Raw genomic sequence first — 24,536 nt, 5'->3', positions numbered from 1 at the left:
AGGAATATACCGATACCTGTTTGCTTTAGCAAGATTCCCCAAGAGGCTGGGAAGAATTTCCCTCACACCAAACAAGTCGGGACTTATCTGGTGGGCAAAATGATCAACAAGGGTTCTTTTGCCAAGGTGATGGAAGGCTTACACATCCTCACCGGGGAGAAGGTAAATTCAGAATGATAGAATAGCATAACTAATGATTGCCACTCATCTCACTGTAACATATATATATACAGAAAAAATAGATGATTGTTACTTTAATCCACACACTGCAGTTGCTCAGTGAATGATCACCCTGAACTTTAAAACTGAGCCTGACTTCATAAATAGACTGTACAATTTAAGTAGAGAGTTTAAAAAACCCAAAAAGTCAGCCACATGCATGAATGTAACTTTGTATGATCATCTGCACAATCAGAATTCACTTGCTGTATGAAGCCATTACCCTTTGAGAGAAAAAAGAAATTGTGCTATAGGAGTAATTCCACTCCTACCAGAGTTAGCCACTGTCTTTTATCTGAGCCTTAAAACTACAGAGTAAAGCTTATAGAAAAATTAACTACTGCAATAGTAGATGATAAAATTTATGGTAGTTAATACATAATTTACCCAGCTCAATTGTTCTAAGAATATGTGCCACAAGTTTTATTTATGGAAATGCATGGATTACAATTAATTTTGTATTGTCTGTTATTTTTTTCCCTTCATGGCTTTAACCATTATCAGTTCTCTTTTTAGTTCATTTTGTTTCATAATGTCTCAATAATCTTCTAAGCTACTCAGGCCCTGACCCAAAGTTCTCTGAAGACCAATATCAGTTTTTCCATTGCCATCTATGCACCTTAAGGGAGCATGTTAGAAAAAGGATATGTTGCTTGCTTGCCAATATAAATTCAGTAAATGTTGGGGAACATGCTCCTTTTTGTGCTTGGGTGAGCTTTTTCTAAGCACATTTCCCACTGCAATTAGTGGGGATTACATAGATACGGACACAGATAGGGTGTTGGATGACAGATTTCAGCTCTTCAGATTCTTGACCCTGGAGAGGGAGACAAGGTTTCTGTGTCCCCTCTGGATCATCACATTATAAAAGTCACTGTCAATAACCAGAAATTCACTCATATAAACTTATTTCTGAAACAATCCAAAGATAGATCTGTGTTGCTAAGGTTGATACAAGTGTTGCCAATTTGCATATATTCTACAATTTAGGTAGCCATAAAAGTCATTGACAAGAAAAAAGCCAAGCAGGACTCCTACGTTTTAAAAAATATGAAGCGTGAACCTCGGATACACCAGATGATTAAGCATCCTCATGTTGTTCAGCTATATGAGACCTTGGAGACTGAAAACTCCTATTACATGGTGATGGAACTGTGCCTAGGTGGAGACCTCATGGACAGAATCTGTGACAAAAAGAAGCTGGAGGAAAAGGAAGTGAGAAAATACACCCAGCAGATCATGGCAGCAGTCGAACACCTGCATCGCCATGGGATTGTCCACAGGTAGGGATCTTTTTCCTCCTTTCAAATAAAAGTGACAAAATACAGGTTCCTAATGGATAGCATTTTCCTTTACAGAAATTAATGGTTTCACCTTTTTTACATGAAATATGAAGTCAAAAGAGGATCTGAATTTTTCCCAAATGTCAAGAAAATATTTTTATAAAAATATCTAAGATTTTCAAACCAGTTTTCAAAAAAGGGTGGTATGATGAGTGGATGCTTCTGGGGTAAGGATGGAGGGAGAGGTTTTTAAATACTGTTAACTAAGCTAATATGGTGAGTAGTAACAAACAAAGTGTGGTGCTGTTTTACTGTGATTCTTTTGGAATTAGAGCGCAACAGAGTGTTGTCACGTCAAATCAAAATGTGGTGTATGAGTTAATTTAAATATTGATTTAGTAATGCTGACTTTAGTTGCGACTTGTCAACTTGGCTTGAGTAAGTGGCAGCACAAAATTATACTAGCTTCAGGGCACACCTGGGAACAAACTGTAATATAGATCCTGGACAGATGACATATTTATACCAGTGTAATTCACACAGGTTTTGCAAACCATTGTAAAGTACACTGGGATCAAGGGTAAACAGACTAACAACTATTCCACATTTAGTAATTGTACATTCCAATTTAGTAATTGTACTGAGTAAGTACAATTACAGCACTCAACCAGTAGGGCTGCAGGAGGACCCTCATTAGCCTGTTTTCATTGAACAAATAGCTACCCCAGGATAATAGCAGGCAGCTGACTTAAACAAGTGTAGTTCTATATCTGATTTGTATTGGCATAAATATAGATTGGATTCAAATAAATTACATTGATAAAGGGATTTGTGGCTTCTGTCTATATCCATAGAATCACATCATGTTCTTCTTACCTGCTTGTTCCAGAGTAGGGGGAAAGCAGTCAACTTCAGCTCTTGATCAGTAGCAGAGGGCTTACCTTCTTTGCTGGCTCAGCAGACCTGACTCATCATTTATGAGGCCAGGTCAAGTCCCACCTTGGGTGAATATGGGGTAGCACATGTCTGGAAGCTGTTGTTTTCTGTTATCGCTGAACAACTGGGCCCGTAACATGAAGAATGAAGCACAAAGATTAGTTAGACCCTTAGGTCATAACTACGCTACAGCAGTAGCATTTTCCATCTAAGACCACTCCACACATGGGCTGCTCATCTGCTCCTGCATACACACTCCAGTTTCAGAAATGTCATCAAGGTCACTCTGGGTTACTCCACAGAGGTCTCTCTCAGGCACGCTGGATACTGAGGTCTCGAAGGCAGAGGGATGCACTTAAAACAGCTGCACCTACATGTTTCTGGGTTTGGAGCATATGTATCAAAACAGGTGGGTGAGGCACATTCAAGACATACAGGACATGACACTGCCAAGGTGAAGACATACACTTACTCCCTGGTGAAGACACATAAAGCAAGCAGCTCTGTTCCATCATTCTTCCCATTTAATCATAATTATATTAGATTTAAGCAGACATAGATTCCTCTAACGGTCCTAACAATTGCAAAAATAATCCTAACAAATGCACCACATCCTAACAGTAATCACCATGCAACATTACACACTCATACAGAGCTGGCCCAGGCAGCTTAAGCAAGGGCTTAAGCACATCTGGTGCTTTGAGTAATGACTAATTGCTTGTGACTCAGCATTAAGTATCTCCAGATATTGGTCACTTCATCCTAATCATGTCTTACTTCAGTTAATCCTTTAAATGGCGTATTTGTGTCCTAGAAATATACAGCTCACCATCCTGCAAAGGGCTCTCCCTTACTCCTCCAGCATATCACTGCCTTCCCAGTTCTCTAGCTAATCTATTTTAGGGTTTGTCTTTAATGACCATCTGCACAGTATGTAAGTTCTTCCCATGACCACATCCCTTCTGAATTTCATTAGTCTTTATCCCCCTTCCCTTCACTGGTGGAAATGGCTTTGCTCGAAAAACAACTGTGCACAGTAGGGAGGAGCACTGTTTGTTTTCTCCCTCTTCTCTGTTCACATGGTTTTGCTGGGAAAGCTTTGTCAGGAAGAAATTTGCAGTACATCCTGGAAGTAGTCACATGCTGATTAGTTTCCTCTGGAAGCTTGTTCCTCAGTCAAGTCCCCTTTAGCAAAAGTTGTATCTCTGCCACTTTGTCATGGGTCTTAAGAGCTGCATCATCCCAATGGAACAGAGCTGTCTTCCTGGGTCATGGATATAGATGTAGTCACTGATACTGCTGGTACGTGACCTGTGAATAGCTTTAAAATCCAGGCATAAGGCCTTGAGCCAGCAACACAAGCAGATTGGGAACCTGTGGGGGAGATTTGCTCACAGGGCTAAATATATTTGCAGCAGCCCAGCATGTGATGGTATGAACTGTCGTATTCCACATGAATTGAAGCCTCTGAATTTCTTCTTCATTCAGTTCCAGATTTAGTAATTTATAGTAATTCAGTCTGAAGATGAAAAATGCCTGGATTACTATGGATAAGTCCTCATAAAAAGGAATGAGAAAGTTCCACGCAAGATGGCTGTAAAAATAGAAACTTATCACTGACACTATCTAGTTTTCAAGTGAAAGAGTTAAAACAAAACAAAACAAAAACGAGTTAAAACAAAAACCCAAGGCTTTGCATCCCTTGGATGAAAGGAGGGCTGTGGGGATGAGTATCTGTCTTGCCTCTTTTTCACAGAATTTCCTCTTTCAAAACAATAACCAAGTTTAAAGCCAGCTGCTTTCTGGCCAGATGCTGACCTCCTAATGACATCCTCGCAAGAGTACTAGTTGCTTCCCTGGAGAAGGATCTGCAGCCCACTCTCAATATTCAGCTGCCTGTGGAGTTTGGGGCAGCTCACTGCCTTCAAAAGATGGTATCACAGAGGTGCTAAAGGGGATGACAGAAACAAAATAGACCCTGTGGAACTCCGCAGCTGAGAGCTTGTGTAAAGAGGAACAATTGCCTGGACCATTCTCTGGGTCCTATTGGAAAGAAATGACTAAAGCCACCATAGCACTGTGCAGTCTTCTCAAGCTCTAGAGAAGGCGCGAGAAACCTATGGCCCATGGGCAAAATGTGGCCTGCAGACCTGGTGCTTCGACAGTGGGCATTTCTTCCCATGCCATGGTAGGGAGAAACATCAGTGGTGGGCACTCCTCCTTGTGCTGCCATAGAGAGAAGAAGCCTCAGCTGTGGGTCAGTCCCACCCACCCACTTCTGACTCTAGGTGGGTCACTCTGGCCAGGGAAGGTTGCCTACCGCTGCTGTAGAGCAGTGATTCTCAGCTGGCCTGCTGCAGCAACCTAGGGTGCCATGACATCCAGGGTGCTCCACAATATGAGCACTCCTAGGTATGCAAACACCTACACATTGTTTACAAGACAAACCTAGAAGTTTCAAATAGGAGCCATAGTGTCACAAATAGTCTGACCTGTTGTGGTGTTTCTGAATTCTTTTTAACAGAATAATTCTTGTGTTACTTTTCTGTAGTCCAAAAATGGACTGTAATGAATAAATTTGTTTTTGAAATTGAGTGCTCCTAAAATCAGAAAAGTTATAAAAGGATGACTTGAGTCTAAATATTGAAAAACAATACTCTAGAGAGTTCATCAGTAGATTGAAGTCAAGTATTTAAACAGTTGTAGAGAGGCCAAATATTGGCCTCCATCTCTACCTATAGTCATAAAGTCATCTTTTGGTTCTACTAAGGTTGTATCTGTGCTATGCCCCAGTTTTAACCTAAACTTAGAGAAAATGCCAGTCAACTTCTTGATCACTTCTAGTACAACAGAAAAATTTGATCCCTAACTTGTTACTTTGGTTTCCCTCATCTAAATTTTCTATTATGAACTTGAATCATCATTTCCACTGACAATATTGACTTTACCAATGTTTACCACTAATAAATGTTACATCTTCTTTGTATGGCACCTTTGGTCACCCTCTAGGCTCCCTACAAGCCTGCATTTTACAGAGTTTTTCCTGCTTCCCAAATCAATATGCTTGGGCTTCAGAGCAGTTACCATCCATTACATTGCCCTTTACTGTCTTTACTTTTTCCAGTTTAATTTCTAATATCTCCATTGCTACTGGACCTAAGATCTAGAGGAATATCATAGCCTGCCTTTTAGGCCTCTATAAAGCTGTTGTGGAAACGAGAAAAAAAATCATGATAATGCTTAAGCTTGAACCATTTTTTGGAAAGGTTCCCTTGGAAAAAAGAAATTGCTGCATAGTTGGGGCAAAATAACTTGTAACACTATGTAAACTGTAACGGTAACTATTGTCAGATTTATCAGGAAAAAAAGCACTCAGTTTTTATTACTATCATCCCCCAGCTCAGTCAGCTGACTAGCAGCTGAGTGAAATAAAAATCATGACAGTGCACCTCTGAGTTTCAAACTCTAAAACAAATGTCCAATTTGCAGTGCCCACAAATAGTTTAAAAGTACACAGTATCACTACATATGGAATCAGGCCATAAGCAGAGCCATTTCAAGAAACAAGAAAACTTGTTTCAAAGTTTTGGGGCACAGGAGTGTTTGCAATTTAGACAATTATTTAATTTTAAAATAAAATTCACTAAAATGTTAATATTAAAACCACTGGCATCTGACTTCCAGTGTGGGCTGCAGAAATTCTAACCATGCAGTTTTATTAGGTCTAGAACCAATAAAATGTAGACATGCACACATATAAACACACAAAGCACTGGAATTAACAGCCTCTGCAAATGCACAATTCTATTACTTCAGTACTATATTATTTTTCCTCTCACTCACTTTTCTTTCCTTCTAGTCATTATCATCCCTCACTAAGTCTTGTGTTAATTTGCACTTCAGCATATGCAAGGTTGGGACTTCCAGGAAGTGTTTGCTGCAACTGAAGGAAGAAACCACAAATATGTTGCTCCTGCCCTATTCTATTTTTGGAACAAGTTTTCTGACCTTCTCATCTCCAACATGGTTGAGGGGAGCTTTAGCAGTGATGACCAGAGGGTTGTTATGGGAATCAGAGGAGCATGTAGAAAGCCTCTGGACATGGCTCCCAATATCAAGGTTACATCAGGCAAGAATTCCCCTGTGCTAAAGAAAAGTCATCACAGTGGGTTCAGGTTCTGGCTCTTGGTCTTTGACTTGTAGGGATGCCAGATACTCCCAAAACAAAAAAAACCATACAGGCAGCTTGCCAACTTACACCATCTCATCTATGATTCTGAGCCAAAGACATCACTGCTTGCTACAAAGTGTTACCTTTGGCAAATCCTGTCTACATCAACAACATCAAGGATGGTTGTATCTGAGAAATTTGTACTCTCTACTCTTCTTTCACGCTCCTTCATAGGAAAAGCAGAACTCAATTCTCTGCCTTTAATAGTTCATGAACACAATGACATTAAAAGATGGCTACGCTACATTTGCTTCCCATGGGAGAAATTTAACAGAGAATAAATACAATTCTCACCAAATGGGAAACTAGAATCTAAACACTCAATATTTTTCCCAAAGTTTTGATAAAACAAAGAAAGGGTCTGTCTCTGGCTAGAAACTGAAGTGATACAACACTATATGCAGACACTCTTGGAGGGTAGCCACAATGATCCCAAATGACCTGGATAGACCTGGAAAAATGGTTCCCAATCAATCAGCTGAAATTCAGCAAGAGCAAGTATAAAATCCTGCATTCGGAATGGAATAATTGTATGAACAAATGCAGACAAGGGAATGGTTGGCCTGGCTGCAGTACTTCAGAGAAAGACCTGGGGGCTAAAGTAGACCATAGGCTGAATATCTGCCAACTATTTGCTCTTGTTGCAAAAAAGGCCAACAGTATACTGGGTTGTATTAAGAGAAGTATCACTTGCAAATCAAGGGATGTGATCCTTCCACTATTCAGCACTGGTGAGGCCTTACCTGGAGTACCGTGTCCAGTTTTGAGCCCCATGCTTCAAGAAGGATTTGGGTAGATTGGATAGTGTCTAGTACAAAGTGACAGAAATGAGTAGGGGCCTGGGAAACAAGACTTATGAGGAAAGACTGAAAGAGCTAGGATTATTTAGTCCGGAGAAAAGAAGACTGAGTGGGGATTTGATAACAGTCTTGAAATACCAGAAGAGCAAGATGGGCCTCAAGCCTCATCACAGGAAATTTAGGTTAGAAATTAGGAGGACCTTTCTGATTATGAGAGTCGTCAAGCATTCAAACAGGCTACCTAGAGAAGTTGTAGAATCTCCATTCTTGGAAAATTTCAAGAGCAGGCTGAAGTTGGTGGGGATTATGATCTAATGAGATCCCTTCCAGCCCAACTTACTATGATGCTATATATTTTTCTTATACAAAAAATATTTAAAACAGTAAATTACTATGGCTATCTAATAAATAATATACAACAATAGTAAGTAAAGAGTGTTTGCTAAATTCAAATATATTCATGCAGTAGAGGTTTTTTAAAACAAATATTCAATAAAAATAGTAAATTCATGAAGCTTTCCATTCCACTAACTAATAACTATAAATGATGAATGAAGTCACTGTGATTATAGTTCCACATAGCTCAGGCTGTACAATTGTAATTTTAATTACACCTCTGTTAAAAAATACTGGAAAAGAATTGTACTGTAAATGTCAGGTTTCAATATCAGATATCTGAAAGCTCACTTTTTGTCTTGATTTGTTTAGAGACCTGAAAATTGAAAATTTTCTTCTTGATGAAAACAACAACATCAAAATAGTTGGTAGGTGTATATAAAATAAAATAGAAGACCACTTATTGTGCTTCAATTTGTTCATTCCTATAGCTTTCAATAACAAATCAATTACTTAAACTGCAAGTTTTTGGGGTGAGTTGTTAATGATTATTTAGTAAATATATTTAGTGAAAAGTTGACAATCTTTATCCAAGGGAGAGCTTATAGTTTGTTTGTACATTAATTAGATTTATTTTGAAAATTTACAGGAAGATGCATTTCGTGTGGCGTTTGCTTTTCTTGTGTTCTACCCTATTTTCTTCCATAGACTATGTCCCTAAATAAGACATGTACCTTGCTTTTTCAAAGGCAAAATGAAGGGAAAAAAAGATCTTTCCTTCAAAATTCTGACAAGTACAGTATTTTCCCAGGGAAAACACAGGCACCTGCAGTAAGGGGAAGCAAAACACTGTTGCTGCTTTGATATCCCACTAACTGTAGGACATCACAGGAACTATTGGCTGAGTGACACTGCCTGACCCCTCCTCTCTTCTCTTCTCAAGATAAGGTGGTCAGCTAGCAGCACCTGCAGAGTCAGCTTGCGGGCCCACCCATCTGATTCTGGGGAGCCTCTGCCCTGACACTAGGGCAGAGGCTCCTGCTAAGTCAATAACAGCTTCTGCAGCATGTGCATCTACCAGGGGAAAGAAAAAGTGTTCATAGCCAGTAGCTGTAGAGCCCTGTGTGCTCATTGCACTGTCCTCTGCTCAGTATTACTTTTTTCCCCAGAAGAGGCCTGTGCTTCAGAAGCTGCTATTGCCTTATTTCTGTGCTTACAAAACCCACCCCAATTTCTGGCATTAATTTTTGTGGGGAAAGGTGCATGTTATATGCGAGAAAATGAGGTAAACTGCATTTTTCCCCTCCAGCAATATAAAAAGTTTATAGGTCACTTGTCTGGAAAGGTGTTACTAGCAAAGAGGATTTGTAGACTAGGAAATAAACCTCTTGGGGATAAATCCACCACTCTGCAAATCCTTCAGCTGCATCCCTTATCATTAAATATTTGGAGAATAAACCTGTTTCTGTCACTAAAGGAAACTTTGCCAGAGTTCTGAAAAGTGCTAAAAACTATTATGAAACAGAGGGACTTTGCACCACACTTAGCACAAGAGAAAAACCCTGCATTCAGGAGAAATCTCACATATCCTGCAAGGAAACTAGCCTTTAGAGGCTCAACATGCTTAATCTAGTGTTACCAACATTTTCAAAGCTTAGCTTCCAATTCCTCGTACCTTCCCCATGGCCAGCCTCACTGCCTTCTCCCCTTCCCTCCCTGCCACCTTCAAGCCCACACCTGCAGTCTGGGAAGCAATTATGTAAATCTCTAAAATAAAACATTTCCTCTCTTTCCTTGCATGCTGTGATGAGCAACAAAGGTAGCCATCTTGACATTTAAAGTGCATTTACTCACATACCGCATGCACCTTTCCCCCCAAAATTACCCAGCATTACCATGATGGAATGGCTACCCTCTGCTTCTCTCCAGCTAGCATTTGGCAGTGGTAGAGTCCAGTTTTAAGCTTCTAACAGCTTCTGCCTAATTGTCAGTAGCTTTTGGCTGAGTAGCAGCTGTGAAGTAATACTCTACTTTTTGCCTGAAGCAGCCTGTGAGGGTACTGAGGGTGAATGAGCTGCTCCATGAGGTTAGCTTTTGGCTATGACTCTGGAAAAACCCTTTTTTCTTGGCTTCCCAGAACAAGGTGCATTTGTTATTTGGGAGCACATGTAGGTGAGAAAATACGACATTTGGCCTCTGAAAGCATGGACAAACATAACACCTAGACCAATTTAAATGCAGTTTAAATCTGAAGGGGACATACAGACAAGCCTGTTAAGCTGGTATAAAAAGCTGGCTGGAATGGTTAAAAAGTATACCTGGAAAATTAAGAATTCTTTTGAAGTAGTTCACTGTAGACTGGTTCTGTGTTATGTGTGGACACCAAGGCTAGGGACAGACATTACACATAAACTGGTTTAAGTGATCAGAAACTGGTTTAAAACTGTAACACAACAGATGTTCAATGCACATAAACAAGTTTGAAAATGGATGAAGCCAGTTTGAGATAAACCTGGTTGAATGTAGTATTAGACTTAACTGATTTGGCTCAAACTGGTTTATGCAATGTCTGTCCCAGACCCCTTGCTGGTTTAAGATAAATCAGACTCCTCCAGCAACCTGGCATGCTCTCTAGGCTGGGCAGGGCTCTCTGCTCTACAGCAGGGCTGGCCCCTCCCCTCTGCTCCCTGGCTGGAGCTCCGGCAGAGACTGCAGGTACAGCAAAGCAGGAATCCCTCCCACCTCCCTCCCATCTCCCACAGCACAGACCCCAGCCTCACAGACCCCAGGCATGTGGTATGATAACTAATGCTGAGAGGTGTCTCTGTGTGTGCGTGTATGTCTCCATTGTCATTGGGACAGGTAGACAAAACAGTGACTGCTTAGGGGGTTTTTTGGAGCTAATCAACAGGTCAGCTGGTAAGCAGTTTAAGAAGAGTTTGAACTGATGGAGAGAGGCTATCGTTTTGCTGATGGGGTGATAAACACTGTTATCGTCCCCCTGCTGGCTTGCTTGTCTCTCAGTTTGCTGTAGACAGTATAAAGAAGCAGGGAGGGAGATTGAAAAGCTCCATATCATCAATAGATGCATGCACTGCACACCCCACTTGCCTCAGAGTGCTAGCAGGGGGCTGTGGGCTGGCAACACTCCCACCCTTTGAGCAGCGAGTGGGGAAAAGCCTGGGATAGTGCAAACAAATCTCCCTAATCAGAACACCCTGCTGGGGCCTGGCCATGCCCCATCTCAGCTCAGCAGTGTGTCAGGGAAGGGAGGGTTGCTCTAGTACCCTCCAGCTTCTAGCCTGAGCCATTGCAGGCATGCGCCTGAATTTCCTCAGTCCAGAGACAATGTCTCTCCAGTTACAAACTGGTTCAGCTTAACCAGGTTAGACTAACCTGCAAAGGGTGAATCAATTCAGGCTCAGGATTTTTGAATGTCTGTCCCTATCCCAACGGTTCCATGACATGGGTCTGGCCTGGCCTCCAGGCATTCTTCATGCCTGCCCCTTCCCTGCCTCATTGCTGGAACTGGCCACTGTGGTACACAGCTAGAACTCTAATGCCCCCCTTTTTTACCATCTTTCTCATAATGAGCTGTCTCCTCACTCCCTACTTGACTGCAGCCCCTCACCATGTCCTCTAGTTCCTGGGAACTTAAAAGTGTGGGTCCAAGCACTTATCTCTGGCCCCTCAAATAAGACAAGCATCAAGACTTCAATCAAATGCAGGCTATTGAAGTCTACTAAACTAATTTTTAGGAGAAAAGATAAAGCAGAAAAGTGAAAACACCCCAAACACAGGTAACCCACCACCTGGAACCACCAAAACATGGAGGCAAACACCTTCTCCACTGCAAGGTATTCTAGGCTGGGTGCTCACTCCCATCCCTTAGTATTGGAGCTACAGCACTTCACATACTGTTGTGAAATAACTTCCAATTGGTGACTGTTGGGGACTATATGTGTGTCTTCACCCTGAGCCAGCACCCAGTGAAATTAAGTGATGTTTCACAGGAAGGAGATATTCCAGGCTCATTAAAGATTCAGGCAGACATTCTTTCATGAGTTACACCTGAGCCACATGTTCAACGTGTTCCTTGCAAAACATAACAGCTAGAGACTTAAGTTAAAAAATCAGGCCTGATCTGCATTATGACTCTCAACCAGGGTTCTGGGGTACCCAGTTGTTTCACAAGATCCTTTGAGGGGTGCCGCAAGGAATGAGGACATTAGCAGATAAGTTCAAGCTTAGGCTCTTCTCTGCTTGACCACTGCTCCACCCCCACTGACCACTCCCTCTGCCAGAAGATAACCACTGTAATACTATGTTTTTGAAATGAGGTGTCACTCAGTTCACAAAAGTTATGGAGGGGTGCCTTGAGTCTATCTAGAGGATGCCAAAAATCTAAAAAAGGTTGAGAACCACTGCTATAAAGCTCTTCCAGAATAGCCATATTGTCCAGGGGTCCAAAAAGACCATGTCTACTAGCCAATATAGCTATACCTACACAGTCCCTTCTGTCCATACATTCTACATCTCCACTAGAGGGCTCTGCAGACAAAGCTATGCCCTCAGGATGGAAACAGACATAACCTTCTGTCACCTTTGTGCCACCACAGAATTTTCATAGCAGCACAAAGAAAAAGCAGATATATGTCCATAGCCTTTGTTGTGCCACAAATGTGGTCCCAAGAAAAAGAAGTAGTAATTTGTGCTGCTTTACTGCAACAGACATCTAACTGCTTTATGGTGGGGAAGCAGGGGCAGCCCGGAGCTGCCTGCATTCTCCAGCTACTCTGAGCAGACACTCTTGGGGTTTGAGGGGCTTGCTCCTGTATGCCCCGGAATTCCTGTACAGGATCGTACCCCTCAAGCCAAGACACATTTTAAATCACTGATGTAACATGGGAGTGCCTGCCCAGCTTTCCCCACTTCCAGAGACACACCCCCTGGATCTCTGGAGCATATCTCTGGAAGGGGGCAAAGCTGAAATTCCTCACTTCTAGAAATACACCCCCAGCAATCTCTGGGTTATGTCTCTGGAATTAGGGAACATGTCACCCATCATCTTGCAAGATTAGCAGGGTGACATGCGTTTTGCCTAATAAAGTAGATCAGCTGTGCTGAGATACATCCCAGCACAGCTGATCTGATTCATTTGGGGCTTCTAGTACTGTTGGAGAAAGGATATTCAAGCATTAAATCAGCCTTAAATAGCTGTAGTTTCCCAGAACATGCCCTAATACTCAGACAGACAAGGTAGGTGTTTAGACAGGGTCTATCTGGATATAGTCTAGTGGATATAGTTTTTCTGAACTTCAGGAAGGCCTTCAACACGGTCTCTCACCCCATTCTCAGTAAGAAACTAGGAGACAGTGGTGTTGATGCCTACATGGTCAGATGGGTCACTAACTGGCTGGAGGACCGCACCCAGAGGGTGGTGGTGGACGGGTCTTATTTGACCTGGAGGGATGTGGGCAGTGGGGTTCCCCAGGGCTCGGTCCTCGGGCCCACACTATTCAACATCTTCATCAGTGACTTGGGTGAGGGGGTAGAATGCACCCTGTTCAAGTTTGCAGATGATACTAAGATGTGGGGTGAAGTGGGTACGCTAGTAGGAAGAAACAGGCTGCAAGCGGATCTAGACAGGTTACAGGGGTGGGCCAAAGAGAACAGGATGGGGTTCAACACTGACAAGTGCATGATAATGCACCTGGGGAGGAAGAACCAGCGGCACACTTACAGGCTGGGGAACGCCCTTCTTGCCAGTGTTCAGACAGAAAAGGATCTTGGAGTCATCATTGATGCCACAATGAACATGGGCCGACAGTGTGGGGACGCGGTCAGGAAGGCCAACCATACCTTGTCGTGCATCCACAGATGCATCTCAAGCAGGTCCAAGGAGGTGATGCTCCCCCTCTATGCAACACTGGTCAGGCCACAGTTGGAGTACTGCGTCCAGTTCTGGGCACCGCACTTCAGGAGGGATGTGGACAATATGGAGAGGGTCCAAAGGAGGGCCCCCCGCATGATCAGGGGTCAGCAGGGCAGGCCCTACGAGGAGAGGCTGAGGGACCTGAACCTGTTCAGCCTCCAAAAGAGAAGGCTGAGAGGGGATCTAGTGGCAGTCTACAAACTAGTCAAGGGGGACCAGCAGGCATTGGGAGAGTCCCTGTTCCCCCGAGCAATCCCGGGAGTTACAAGAAACAACGGACACAAGCTAGCGGAGGGGAGTTTCAGGCTAGACATTAGGAAGTGCTATTTCACTGTCAGGGCGGCTAGGACCTGGAACCAACTTCCAAAAGAGGTGATGCTGGCTCCCACCCTGGGGGGCTTTAAAAGGAGGCTGGACGTACATCTGGCTGGGGTCATTTGACCCCAGTACTCTTTCCTGCCACGGCAGGGGGTCAGACTAGATGATCTCCTCAGGTCCCTTCCGACCCTACCAACTATGAAACTATTAAACTATCTAACTACTTCAAAGAAAAGCTAAAGTTAATCGAGACAGCATCTGTTTAGTTTTGTTTGTTGGTTTTAACCCTTTCTTCTATTATTACATTTCCCTAGCACTGCGTTTCGATTAAGCTGTCCTTAGTCACTGCATTTTCACAGCGGCTCCCATTGGGAAGTCTACAGCAGGAGCCAAGACCCATTTGGACCTGCTGATGTAACATGATTGGTCAACAGTGGTGCCCTGATTTAGGGACCCAATGTAAGAAAGAAGTGAAATGCTGAATTCATATGGGCTTGTGACTTGGAAAGAGTGTCCCCAGAGAGACTGCTCATTCTAGAACTGTAACACTAGTCAATTTAAGCTAAAGCAAAGTAAACCGAAACAAACAAAAAAAACCAGAGCAAACAGTCTCTTGCATCTTTTACCTTAAATCAATGTAAATAGATGTCTTTACTCATCCTACTACAGCCCTCCTATGTCTTCGTATTATTCAAATGCAGAATGTTTGTTTTATGTGCAGTACATAACAATAAATTATATCCTTATTATAAAAATATAGCCATAGCTTTTTATTATAATATGTTAAACAGAATAGCACAAAATAGTCTCATTCATAATGTTGCTTGTTTTTGTGTCTTCTTTTCCTGTCTTTGGCCAAATGTTAAGCATAAAGTCTTCCCAGGAAAGACTACAAAAAATCTGTCTTTGTTTTTGTAAATCTGTCAGATTTTGGACTGAGCAATGCTATAAAGTTTGAGGGTCTCTCTCAGGAACTGCTAAATACCCAATGTGGAAGCCCAGCTTATGCAGCCCCAGAACTCCTAGCTCATAAGAAGTATGGCCCAAAGGTGGATGTCTGGTCCATGTAAGTAGATTTCAAAGTACACTTCTCAGAAAGTTATGAGTCTTGAATAACATTAGATAACACTTTTATATAAAAGTTGGGGACACTTCTACTTTGAGGCATCAGCAAGGAAAACAAAGCTGGATGGAATTGGGGCATCGCAGAAACTAAGAATTCTGTTTTGTAGGAGGTTTTGAGATTTTAAAATGTGTTTTTCTTTTCATGTGCAGAGAAAAATGTGGCCCTTCAAAATGGTTTGTGAAAAGACACAAGAGATACATGCACTCCATCTTTCACAAAATCAATAGCCTGATTACCCTAGGATTTCTGAGAGCCAGGATTGGATGTCTACTCAGGGTTTGTGAGAGCAAGGTCTTGAACTTTGGTCTCTAACATCTCAAGTGAATATACCAGATGTCTCTCTCTCTCAGAGAAACTTTTGTCCAAACCAATACATTTCCACAAAAAGTGTTGTCGCTGACAAGCTAGAATTTTCTACCGAAGAAACATTCCCCCGGCCAACCTTATAGAGAAGATTTGAACCCAGGAAAAGATACATCTGCTCACAGATGACAAGAGATAGTGTTGCTCTGTTATAATCTATAGTTCATTCCCTTGGTCCAATACTTGAGTCGCTGTCTCGGGCCATAGCACCTATCTGATAATTCTTATCAATATAAGCCTGCATAGTGGAGCAATGTGTTTAGATTAGGGTGTCAGATTCAACCCTTCTTGCAGGCTGGATCTAGACATGGATGAGGTGAGGAGCAGCAGGACATGAGGCAGCAGGAGTCGACACAGCTGTCACTTGCCTTCTGCCAGCAACGTATCTCCAATGGGGGAGGCTCCATGCCTTGGATTTTAGCAACAGGCCCTGCTTCTGATGGCCCTATCCCCAAATGCCCATGTCTTTATGAGCTCCTCAGGCCAGATAATATCCATGGGCTGGATCCAGTCACCTGGCAGGCTGGATCCAACCCATGGGCCATATTTTGCCCACCCCTGATCTAATCCCAGTTTTAGCTGATAGACAGTAACTACCTTCTTTGACTTCTGCCATACCATTATCACCAGTTTCTTAAAAAATTCCAAACGTGGAGTCCATGTTACAAGTAGCATGTGGAGATATTCACTATGTTGGTATAAGACCAAAGAGTCTGAAGAAAAATGAAGTAGCATTCAAAAAGCATCTTTTCACAGTTTCATGTATTAGAATTACAACCTGTGTATTGTACAGAATTGCATCTTTCACAGTTGAACTGAATCACTGCATGCAGGCAAGACAATATTCCTATATTTAAACTGGGTTTTTTTCCCCAGCCCTTTGATTTTTATGGATCTGGTTAGGAAAGAGATATTCCACATCCATAATTTTACCAAACTTAGCTCATATTTAATTTGTACATTTACCCATATACCAATCTCTACTTAAATGGTTTGGTAAATACAATATGATTTATACTTAGGGACCTACCTCATTCACAGTGGCTGCCTCCAGATTTCATAGTCCCAGCATGGCATCAGGCTCTATTTTCACAGCAGGGTGCACTGGGGCCTCATGGACATCCTGCCCCTCACTGGAGATAGACAGATCTGCCAACCCCTGGCAAGGGATAGAATATCCAAGGCCCCTTGGCCAACCCGAGGCATGGGCAGGGGAGGTCACAGCACTCTGCCGCAAAAATCTCTCCTTCCCCTTCCTTATCCCCATTCTCCTCCTCCTATGCTTCATGATGCCAGGGCTTTTTGCCTCTGTTTGCAGTTCCCTTCCCTCCTCCCCACTTGCCGGTCATTTTCCTTCTTTTTCACAGTTCCTGCACTTTTTTGCAGTGATTGGACCTTTTCACAGGGGACCTACCAAATTTGCAGTTTTGGTGAAAGTTGCAAAATCGCAAACTTGGTAGGTCCCTACTTATACTCATTCCTCAGACTAGGACAGCATTAACAAGTGAGATCAACAGGCATGACTGACCAAACTAGAGATGGACAGTAGTATCAAACAGAAAATAGAACTCTGCGCAGCTTTGAGATTTAAAAAACAACAACTAAATGCCTTCTCAAATACTACAGTATAAATATTCATCCCAATTCTGCATTCTTAGGAAGACTATTACCTCACTTCATTTCTACAGGAAAAAGATAGGGTAGAAATCCTGGTCTCACTGGGTGTGTCTATATGAGACGTCTTAATGCGCAGATAGACTGTTCTACTGTGCATTAGCACATCACGGCAAAAACCATGCTAGTGCACTAATACACGGTAGATTCATAGCTTTTTTTTACAGGCAGATCACTTTTTATTAATAGACTTCACAGACAAATGTTCTTATCCTTTTTATTTAATTTTTTATGGACCATAAATGTATAGACAGTTGGCAACCCTGCCAGAGATTTATTCTTTCTAGTATACAAATTCAATGGCTATTTAAGTACTTTATACAAACTGGAATAGCTCCAGCAAAAGAACTAAAGGAAAGCCTAACCTAAAGTACTCTAACCAAGTAGTTGGGATTCTTACCAGGCAAGCCAGAGGCCCAAGCTGAAGCTCTTTGTGAGCTACAGTTGCCACTGCATTGACTTTTTGTTTATTCAAAGTAAAATAGTGTCGACTGGAGAGACTGAGAGCCTCCTCACATGTAGTGGATTCCTTGGGAGGTGAGAGATGTGGATTCATATATGATGAGACAGAGTAGGAAACTGAACCCAGATGTCCCAAAACATGGGTAACTGCTATAACACCTAACATTTTGGATCAAGATAATGCCATCAGTTTCATGAAAATCTCTCTCTCAAATTATTTGGGGAAAAAAACCCCTAAATGTCCTACCAGAAGTCCACTCAGGATACACACATGGATCTCAAAGATACTGCATGACAAACACATTACATTTGATATACTACACAATGATTTACGCAAGCAGCTTCCATTATACTGCTACAATATTTCGAACTGCTTGCTAAAACACAGAATCTTCAATTGCTGGCAGCTACCAATGATCAACAGTTTTCAGAATGAAATGGCTTTTTGGAAACTTGTTGGTTTGGGGGGTTCTTTTTACAATTTTTCCAACATTTTTTCAATATTTTTTTCTCAAAATATTTTTCAATCTTGTTTACTAAAATAATTTTAAGTAAGAAAAAAAATCACAAAAATTGGAAAAATGGATCAGTTTTTACAATCTGTGAAACTCAAAAATGTGTTAACACTTTTACAATTTTATATCCAGAATTAAACTTACTTAATACTTCAGATGTCTGCAGAATGGATGAAAAAAAAAGCAGCCTGAGAACCAATTATTGATCTCAATCTGTTAATAAGAGTCACACACCAGATCAAGGGTTGTGTAAAACTTATATACAGCCCTTGGCATTTAATTCAGAAAATGTTTGTTTTAAACATGAGGAAAAATAAAGAAAAGGATTTACAGTTTGGCTTTTTATTGCTTATACCTTCATCATGGAAAAGTAAGTTTTGACAGAGAGAAATTGTAACCTGAGCAATAAGTTATTTCTTTTTCAGCTCAACTATAGTGAAATAAGTATGTGATTCTAAATCAACCAGTTCAGTGTAGAAGTGCTGACTTCACAGAGAAAGGTTGCTGGGTAATGGTAATCACCAGAAACAATGTTACAGTGATCCAAAATCATGTTCCAACAACCAATCAGATTCAACAGCAATACAATTAGGGTTCTGTGAAAGAAACACCACTGCTTCCTTGGCTTATTAATGATTTTTGTGTGTGAGATTTTAAGATTCTTTGGAGGACTGGAAAACGATTAGCTTTCATACATCAGCTGGATTAAGAAAACAGCTGCTGTGTTATTCAAACAGAGCCAGGCATTTCAGTGGGATGGAAGAGCAGCAGTTTGTTACAGCCAATAAATTTTCAAGCTTAAGTTATCATCAGTTTCCAGCTGTAATTAAATATTTAACGCATTGCTGTTAACTATTACATCTTGTGCATTACCTTGTTAAAGCTATTATGGCTAAAACTCCATGTTACCCCCCAATCGTACATTGTCAATAGCAATTTAAAGTGTGTGACAATGGCAGTGTTCACAACGTTGAAAAGAAAAATGTATTTAACATTATATGCAGGGGTTTAGGTTGTAGCCGTGTTGGTCTAAGGATATAGGCAGACAAGGTTCCTTGGGTGAATTTGATATCTTTTATTAGACCAACCCAAATGGTTGGAGAATAGTTATTAAGCAAGCTTTCGGGTTCAAAAACCCTTCGTCAGGCTAAGGAAGCTGCAGCAGTTGGTGTGTGCTCTTCCTGGATGGAATGAAAAGTAAAGAAGCCAGGGGCTGGGCTGGGCGGGGGAGTCAGTTGCCAGGCAGATTATAATGTATCAAAAATCCAATGTCTATGTTTAGTCCCTGATCTCTAGTATCCAGCAGGTTGATGAAATGGAGCTCATAGGCTCATCTCTGGGATGTGTTGTGTAAATTTCCCTTGAGGATCAGGACTGAGAGATTGGAGAGAGAGTGGCCCTCCTGTGAGAAATGTGCCCCCACCGGTAATTGGGTGTTTCTGTCTTTGATGGATTTCCGGTGTGCATTCATTCTGGTGCGCAGTTGTTGTCTGGTCTTCTCCAACCATTTGGGTTGGGGGCATTTGGTGCATTGGATGAGGTATACTACATTCCTGGAGGTGCAGCTGTAAGATCCTGGGATGCTGATGGCTCTGTTGTGGGGTGTAGTAATAGTGGGGGTGGTGGAGATGTGGGGGCAGGTTTTGCATTTCTTGTCATGGCACGGTCTGGATCCTTTTGGTGTGTTCTGGGGTTGAGGAAGTTTGCTTCTGGTGATGAGGTTGGCGAGGTTCGGTGCTTGTCTGAAGGCTAGGATGGGTGGCTCTGGGAAGATCTTTTTAAGAATAGGGTCTTTTTCTAATATGGGTTGCAATTTTTTGAGGATTTTCCGTACAGGTTCAAGGGATGGGTGATAGGTCATAACCAGCGGTGTGCGATTTGTGGGTGTTTTTCTTCTGTACTGCAGCAGTTCTTCACGTGGTATCCAGGTGGCTCTTTCAAACGTGCGATCTACCTCTCTGGAGGAGTGTCCTTGCTGGGTGAAAGCCTTTTTAAGATTGGTGAGGTGGCAATCCCGGGTGTTCTCTTCAGTACAGATGCGGTGGTATCTGAGGGCTTGGCTGTATATCACTGCTTTTTTGGTGTGTTTCGGGTGATTGCTGGTTCTGTGCAGATATGTATGTTGGTCTGTGGGTTTCTTGTATACTGTGGTCTGTATTTTACCCTTCTGGATACTGATCCTTGTGTCTAAAAAGGGGATGTTGGTGTTGGAGTATTCTAAAGAAAGTCGGATGGAGGGATGGTGACTGTTGAATTTCTGGTGGAACTCAAGTAGAGATTCCAGGTTCTCACTCCAAATGATGAAGATGTCATCGATATATCGTAAGTACAGCAAGGGTTTGATGGTGCAGTTCTTGAGGAAGTCTTCTTCCAGGTGGCTCATAAAAAGGTTGGCATACTGTGGGGCCATTTTAGTGCCCATAGCTGTTCCCATCATCTGGAGGAAGTGTTGATTATTAAAAGTGAAATTGTTGTGTGTGAGGATGAAGTGTATAAGCTCAGTGATATCTTTGGGTCTGTATTCTGGGTTGTAATCTTGTTCCTGTAGATATGTAAGGCAGGCATGGATGCCATCCTGGTGTGGGATGTTGGTGTATAGGCTGGTAACGTCCATGGTGGCTAGGAGTGTGTTCCTGGGAAGGTGGTCTATGTTTTTAAGTTTCCGTAGCAAGTCTGTGGTGTCTTGGACAAAACTTGCTCTGTGGGTGACAAGCGGTTTTAGGATGGATTCAACAAAACCTGATATTTCCTCAGTTAGGGTCCCATGGTTGGATATGATAGGTCTGCCAGGGTTCCCTTGTTTGTGGATTTTAGGGAGCATGTAAAAAGTCCCTGGGTTAGGTAGCGGGGGGATCAAGGTCTGTAGTTTTTCTTGTAATCTTGGTGGAAATGATTTGATGGTATTGTTGAGTTTTTTGGTGAAAAGGGGAGTAGGATCTTCTTGTAGTTCTTTGTAGTAGGTGGTGTCAGAGAGCTGTCTGTTGGCTTCCTTTATGTAATCCTCACGGTTTAGGATGACTATGGCTCCTCCTTTATCTGCTGGTTTTATTACTATTTGGTGGTTAGATCTTAGAGATTCTATGGCCTTTTTCTCTGGTAGAGAGAGGTTGTTATGAGTCAGAGGTCAGAGTATGTAGTGTTTCTTTCAATGTCCTTCAGGGATCTGAATATGTCTGAATGGATCTGGCATACTGTATAGCTTGGCAGTACTGGTAGAAATTTAAGTTTGCAAAGGGTCTGTGCTAAAATATACAGTATGCAGTTTTTATGCCAGTGATGATTATAATATGCATAGTCCTTATTTTCACGTTAGTCATCATTGTGCCTGATCATACTATAATGCATTACTCATATTGAAATAAATACAATAAATGCCCTAAAATTGCCATTTAGCAAATAATTGTGGAGTCAGTGTTCTGAAAGGCATAAGGTTGAAAATCATTTCCACTCTAAGCATTTGTTTTTATAAATGTCTTCTACTTTTCTCTTTTTGGCCTGCAAAATCCAATATATTTTCTCTCAAAGTGACTGGAGGAAGGGGCTGTTAAAGCAAATCATCCAAACACCTTCTGAGCATCAATACTCACATTTTCCCTTTTTCTCTCCTCTGCTTCTTTCAGCCTGCAGCTTCCAAATCCCTTTGACTTTTGTTTAACTTGTATAAATGTGTGTGTTGCACTGTGAAATAGTTTTAATGTAGCTAGTGTAAGTTTGCTTAATGGACATTCTGGAGAAAAACTCCTGAACTTTATTTAGGCTTGATATTGGAAAAATCTATAAATTATCTGCCTGGATTGCAAGCAGCACAAACCTCAGTTTCTACAATAACACAGGGTGGGAAAGAATGCAGGATGTTCTGACTCAACAAACCACCTACAGTACCTAAAGCACAATTGTAAATTAGATTTGAAAAGGCTTTCAAGGCTTTTATGCACTACATTTCTAGTTTTTCTCAGACAGATTGATCTTCTCTTCAAGACTTTAGGTCAAATCCTGACTCTGTGTGAACTCATATAGTGCCAATAACAGGAACTCCTGCTCCAAGAATAAATGAATTTTTAGTGTGTGTCATTTGACTTTCCATTGATACACAATTCAAGGCTGCAAGCAGATGGAACTTAAAGGAATCATTAAGGTGGTGCTTCTAGCAAGCCAGAGGAAGGAACCTGCTCTGTGTTGTTTAATGTTCTATTTAAACACAAAAACTGTAGCCTCAGTACAGGTTCAAGGGAGGGGTGATATGTCATAAGCAGCGGTGTGCGATTTGTGGGTGTTTTTCTTCTGTGCTGCAGCAGTTCTTCACGTGGTATCCAGGTGGCTCTTTCAAACGTGCGATCTACCTCTCTGGAGGAGTGTCCTTGCTGGGTGAAAGCCTTTTTAAGATTGGTGAGGTGGCAATCCCGGGTGTTCTCTTCAGTACAGATGCGGTGGTATCTGAAAATCCTCAAAAAATTGCAACCCATATTAGAAAAAGACCCTATTCTTAAAAAGATCTTCCCAGAGCCACCCATCCTAGCCTTCAGACAAGCACCGAACCTCGCCAACCTCATCACCAGAAGCAAACTTCCTCAACCCCAGAACACACCAAAAGGATCCAGACCGTGCCATGACAAGAAATGCAAAACCTGCCCCCACATCTCCACCACCCCCACTATTACTACACCCCACAACAGAGCCATCAGCATCCCAGGATCATACAGCTGCACCTCCAGGAATGTAGTATACCTCATCCAATGCACCAAATGCCCTGATGGAAGATATGTAGGAGGGTTAATGAATGTCTTCTGTTGTAGAGTTAAGTGACCGGAAATCCATCAAAGACAGAAACACCCAATTACCGGTGGGGGCACATTTCTCACAGGAGGGCCACTCTCTCTCCAATCTCTCAGTCCTGATCCTCAAGGGAAATTTACACAACACATCCCAGAGACGAGCCTATGAGCTCCATTTCATCAACCTGCTGGATACTAGAGATCAGGGACTAAACATAGACATTGGATTTTTGATACATTATAATCTGCCTGGCAACTGACTCCCCAGCCCAGCCCAGCCCCTGGCTTGTTTACTTTTCATTCCATCCAGGAAGAGCACACACCAACTGCTGCAGCTTCCTTAGCCTGACGAAGGGTTTTTGAACCCGAAAGCTTGCTTAATAACTATTCTCCAACCATTTGGGTTGGTCTAATAAAAGATATCAAATTCACCCAAGGAACCTTGTCTGCCTTTAATATTATATGGCATTAGACGTCCATGTATGCAGCATATATTATTTTGACCCATCAAAGATTACCCAGATACCATTTTTTACCTTCAGAACTTTATGTAGAATTTGGCACGTCACTAATCAAAGCAACAAAAGCATGGATGCTTCTTCAGTACAACATGATCTCTCCACACCCAGATATCCTTTTGGTTGAGAGCTCCAACAAGAAACTAGGAAAACATTACTTTGAAGAAAAAATCATGCACCTCTGAACCAGTTAGTCTCTAAGGTGCCACCCTATCCTCTATCTTCTGCCTAATTAAGCACCTTTCTATTCAGGGATTGGATGTGTCATAGGATTTAATAATGAAGATAATGAAGCTTTTTTTCTTGTTTGTTGGTTTGCTTTCATAGTAGCTTTCATGTCTGGAATATTGCTTGTTGACTAGAACCTAATATGAATCTGGGAAAGATGCCACCATCCTATGACTTTCTTTTGCCCAAATGAGAGAAAGAGACTGCCTTTGAGAATAGGTGCCCACACAAAAAAGCAGCATCAAAATTATCTGCAGCAATAACTGCATCTACTCAGAAAAATTACTATAGTAACTCAAATTCACAATGAGGGTTTTTTCCTCATTTAATATCTTACTCCCCCCACCCCCTTTGGATTTGAGTTCAAGCTGTGGGGGCAGGTGGCTGCTGCAGCTCCAACTCTGGAGCCCCAGCCCAACCATGTGGCAGTTGTGGCCATAGCTCTGGCCTCAGCTCTGGGGCTCTGGGGTAGACCTCAGGCTACTTGACTCTCCTACCACCTCTCCTCAAAACCACCTGGCTCCCTACCTGCTGCCTGTGTTCCCACTACCTGCCCATCTGCACTGGTGGTGTAGACAAATTTAAGACAAGCTTCTAATAATTAGTTTCTACACATGGAAAATTATAACAACTTTATACATTTTTCATGCCTAGAATCTAATTATTGAGGGTCATCTTAAATTCAAAATCATCCTGGATTCAAGTAGATATGGTATACAGCAACTAAACTGAACCTACCTGTGGTCAATCAAGTTTAACCAATTTTTCAGTAATGCTGATTTTTATTTTTCAGTCTTTCTAGCTATGTAGTCCACTTGGA

The 24,536-nt window shown here is 41.9% G+C and overlaps 1 protein-coding gene across 1 annotated transcript in view; it reads left to right on the top strand.

Moving 5' to 3' along the window:
• Positions 1-24,536, top strand: part of LOC102380909 (serine/threonine-protein kinase MARK1-like) — a 43,610-nt gene that overhangs the window by 134 nt on the left and 18,940 nt on the right. The window contains 4 exon segments of the mRNA XM_025208216.1: positions 1-162; positions 1,210-1,502; positions 8,178-8,233; positions 14,986-15,124. The exon segment at positions 1-162 is cut by the window's left edge and continues 21 nt beyond it. Coding sequence (XP_025064001.1) covers positions 1-162; positions 1,210-1,502; positions 8,178-8,233; positions 14,986-15,124 — 650 coding nt within the window.

The sequence above is a fragment of the Alligator sinensis genome, unplaced genomic scaffold, assembly GCF_000455745.1.
Source record: "Alligator sinensis unplaced genomic scaffold, ASM45574v1 scaffold55_1, whole genome shotgun sequence".
Lineage (NCBI taxonomy): Eukaryota > Metazoa > Chordata > Crocodylia > Alligatoridae > Alligator > Alligator sinensis.
The sequence above is the reverse complement of the archived record's forward strand: the minus strand, read 5'-3'. Positions and strand labels throughout refer to the sequence as shown.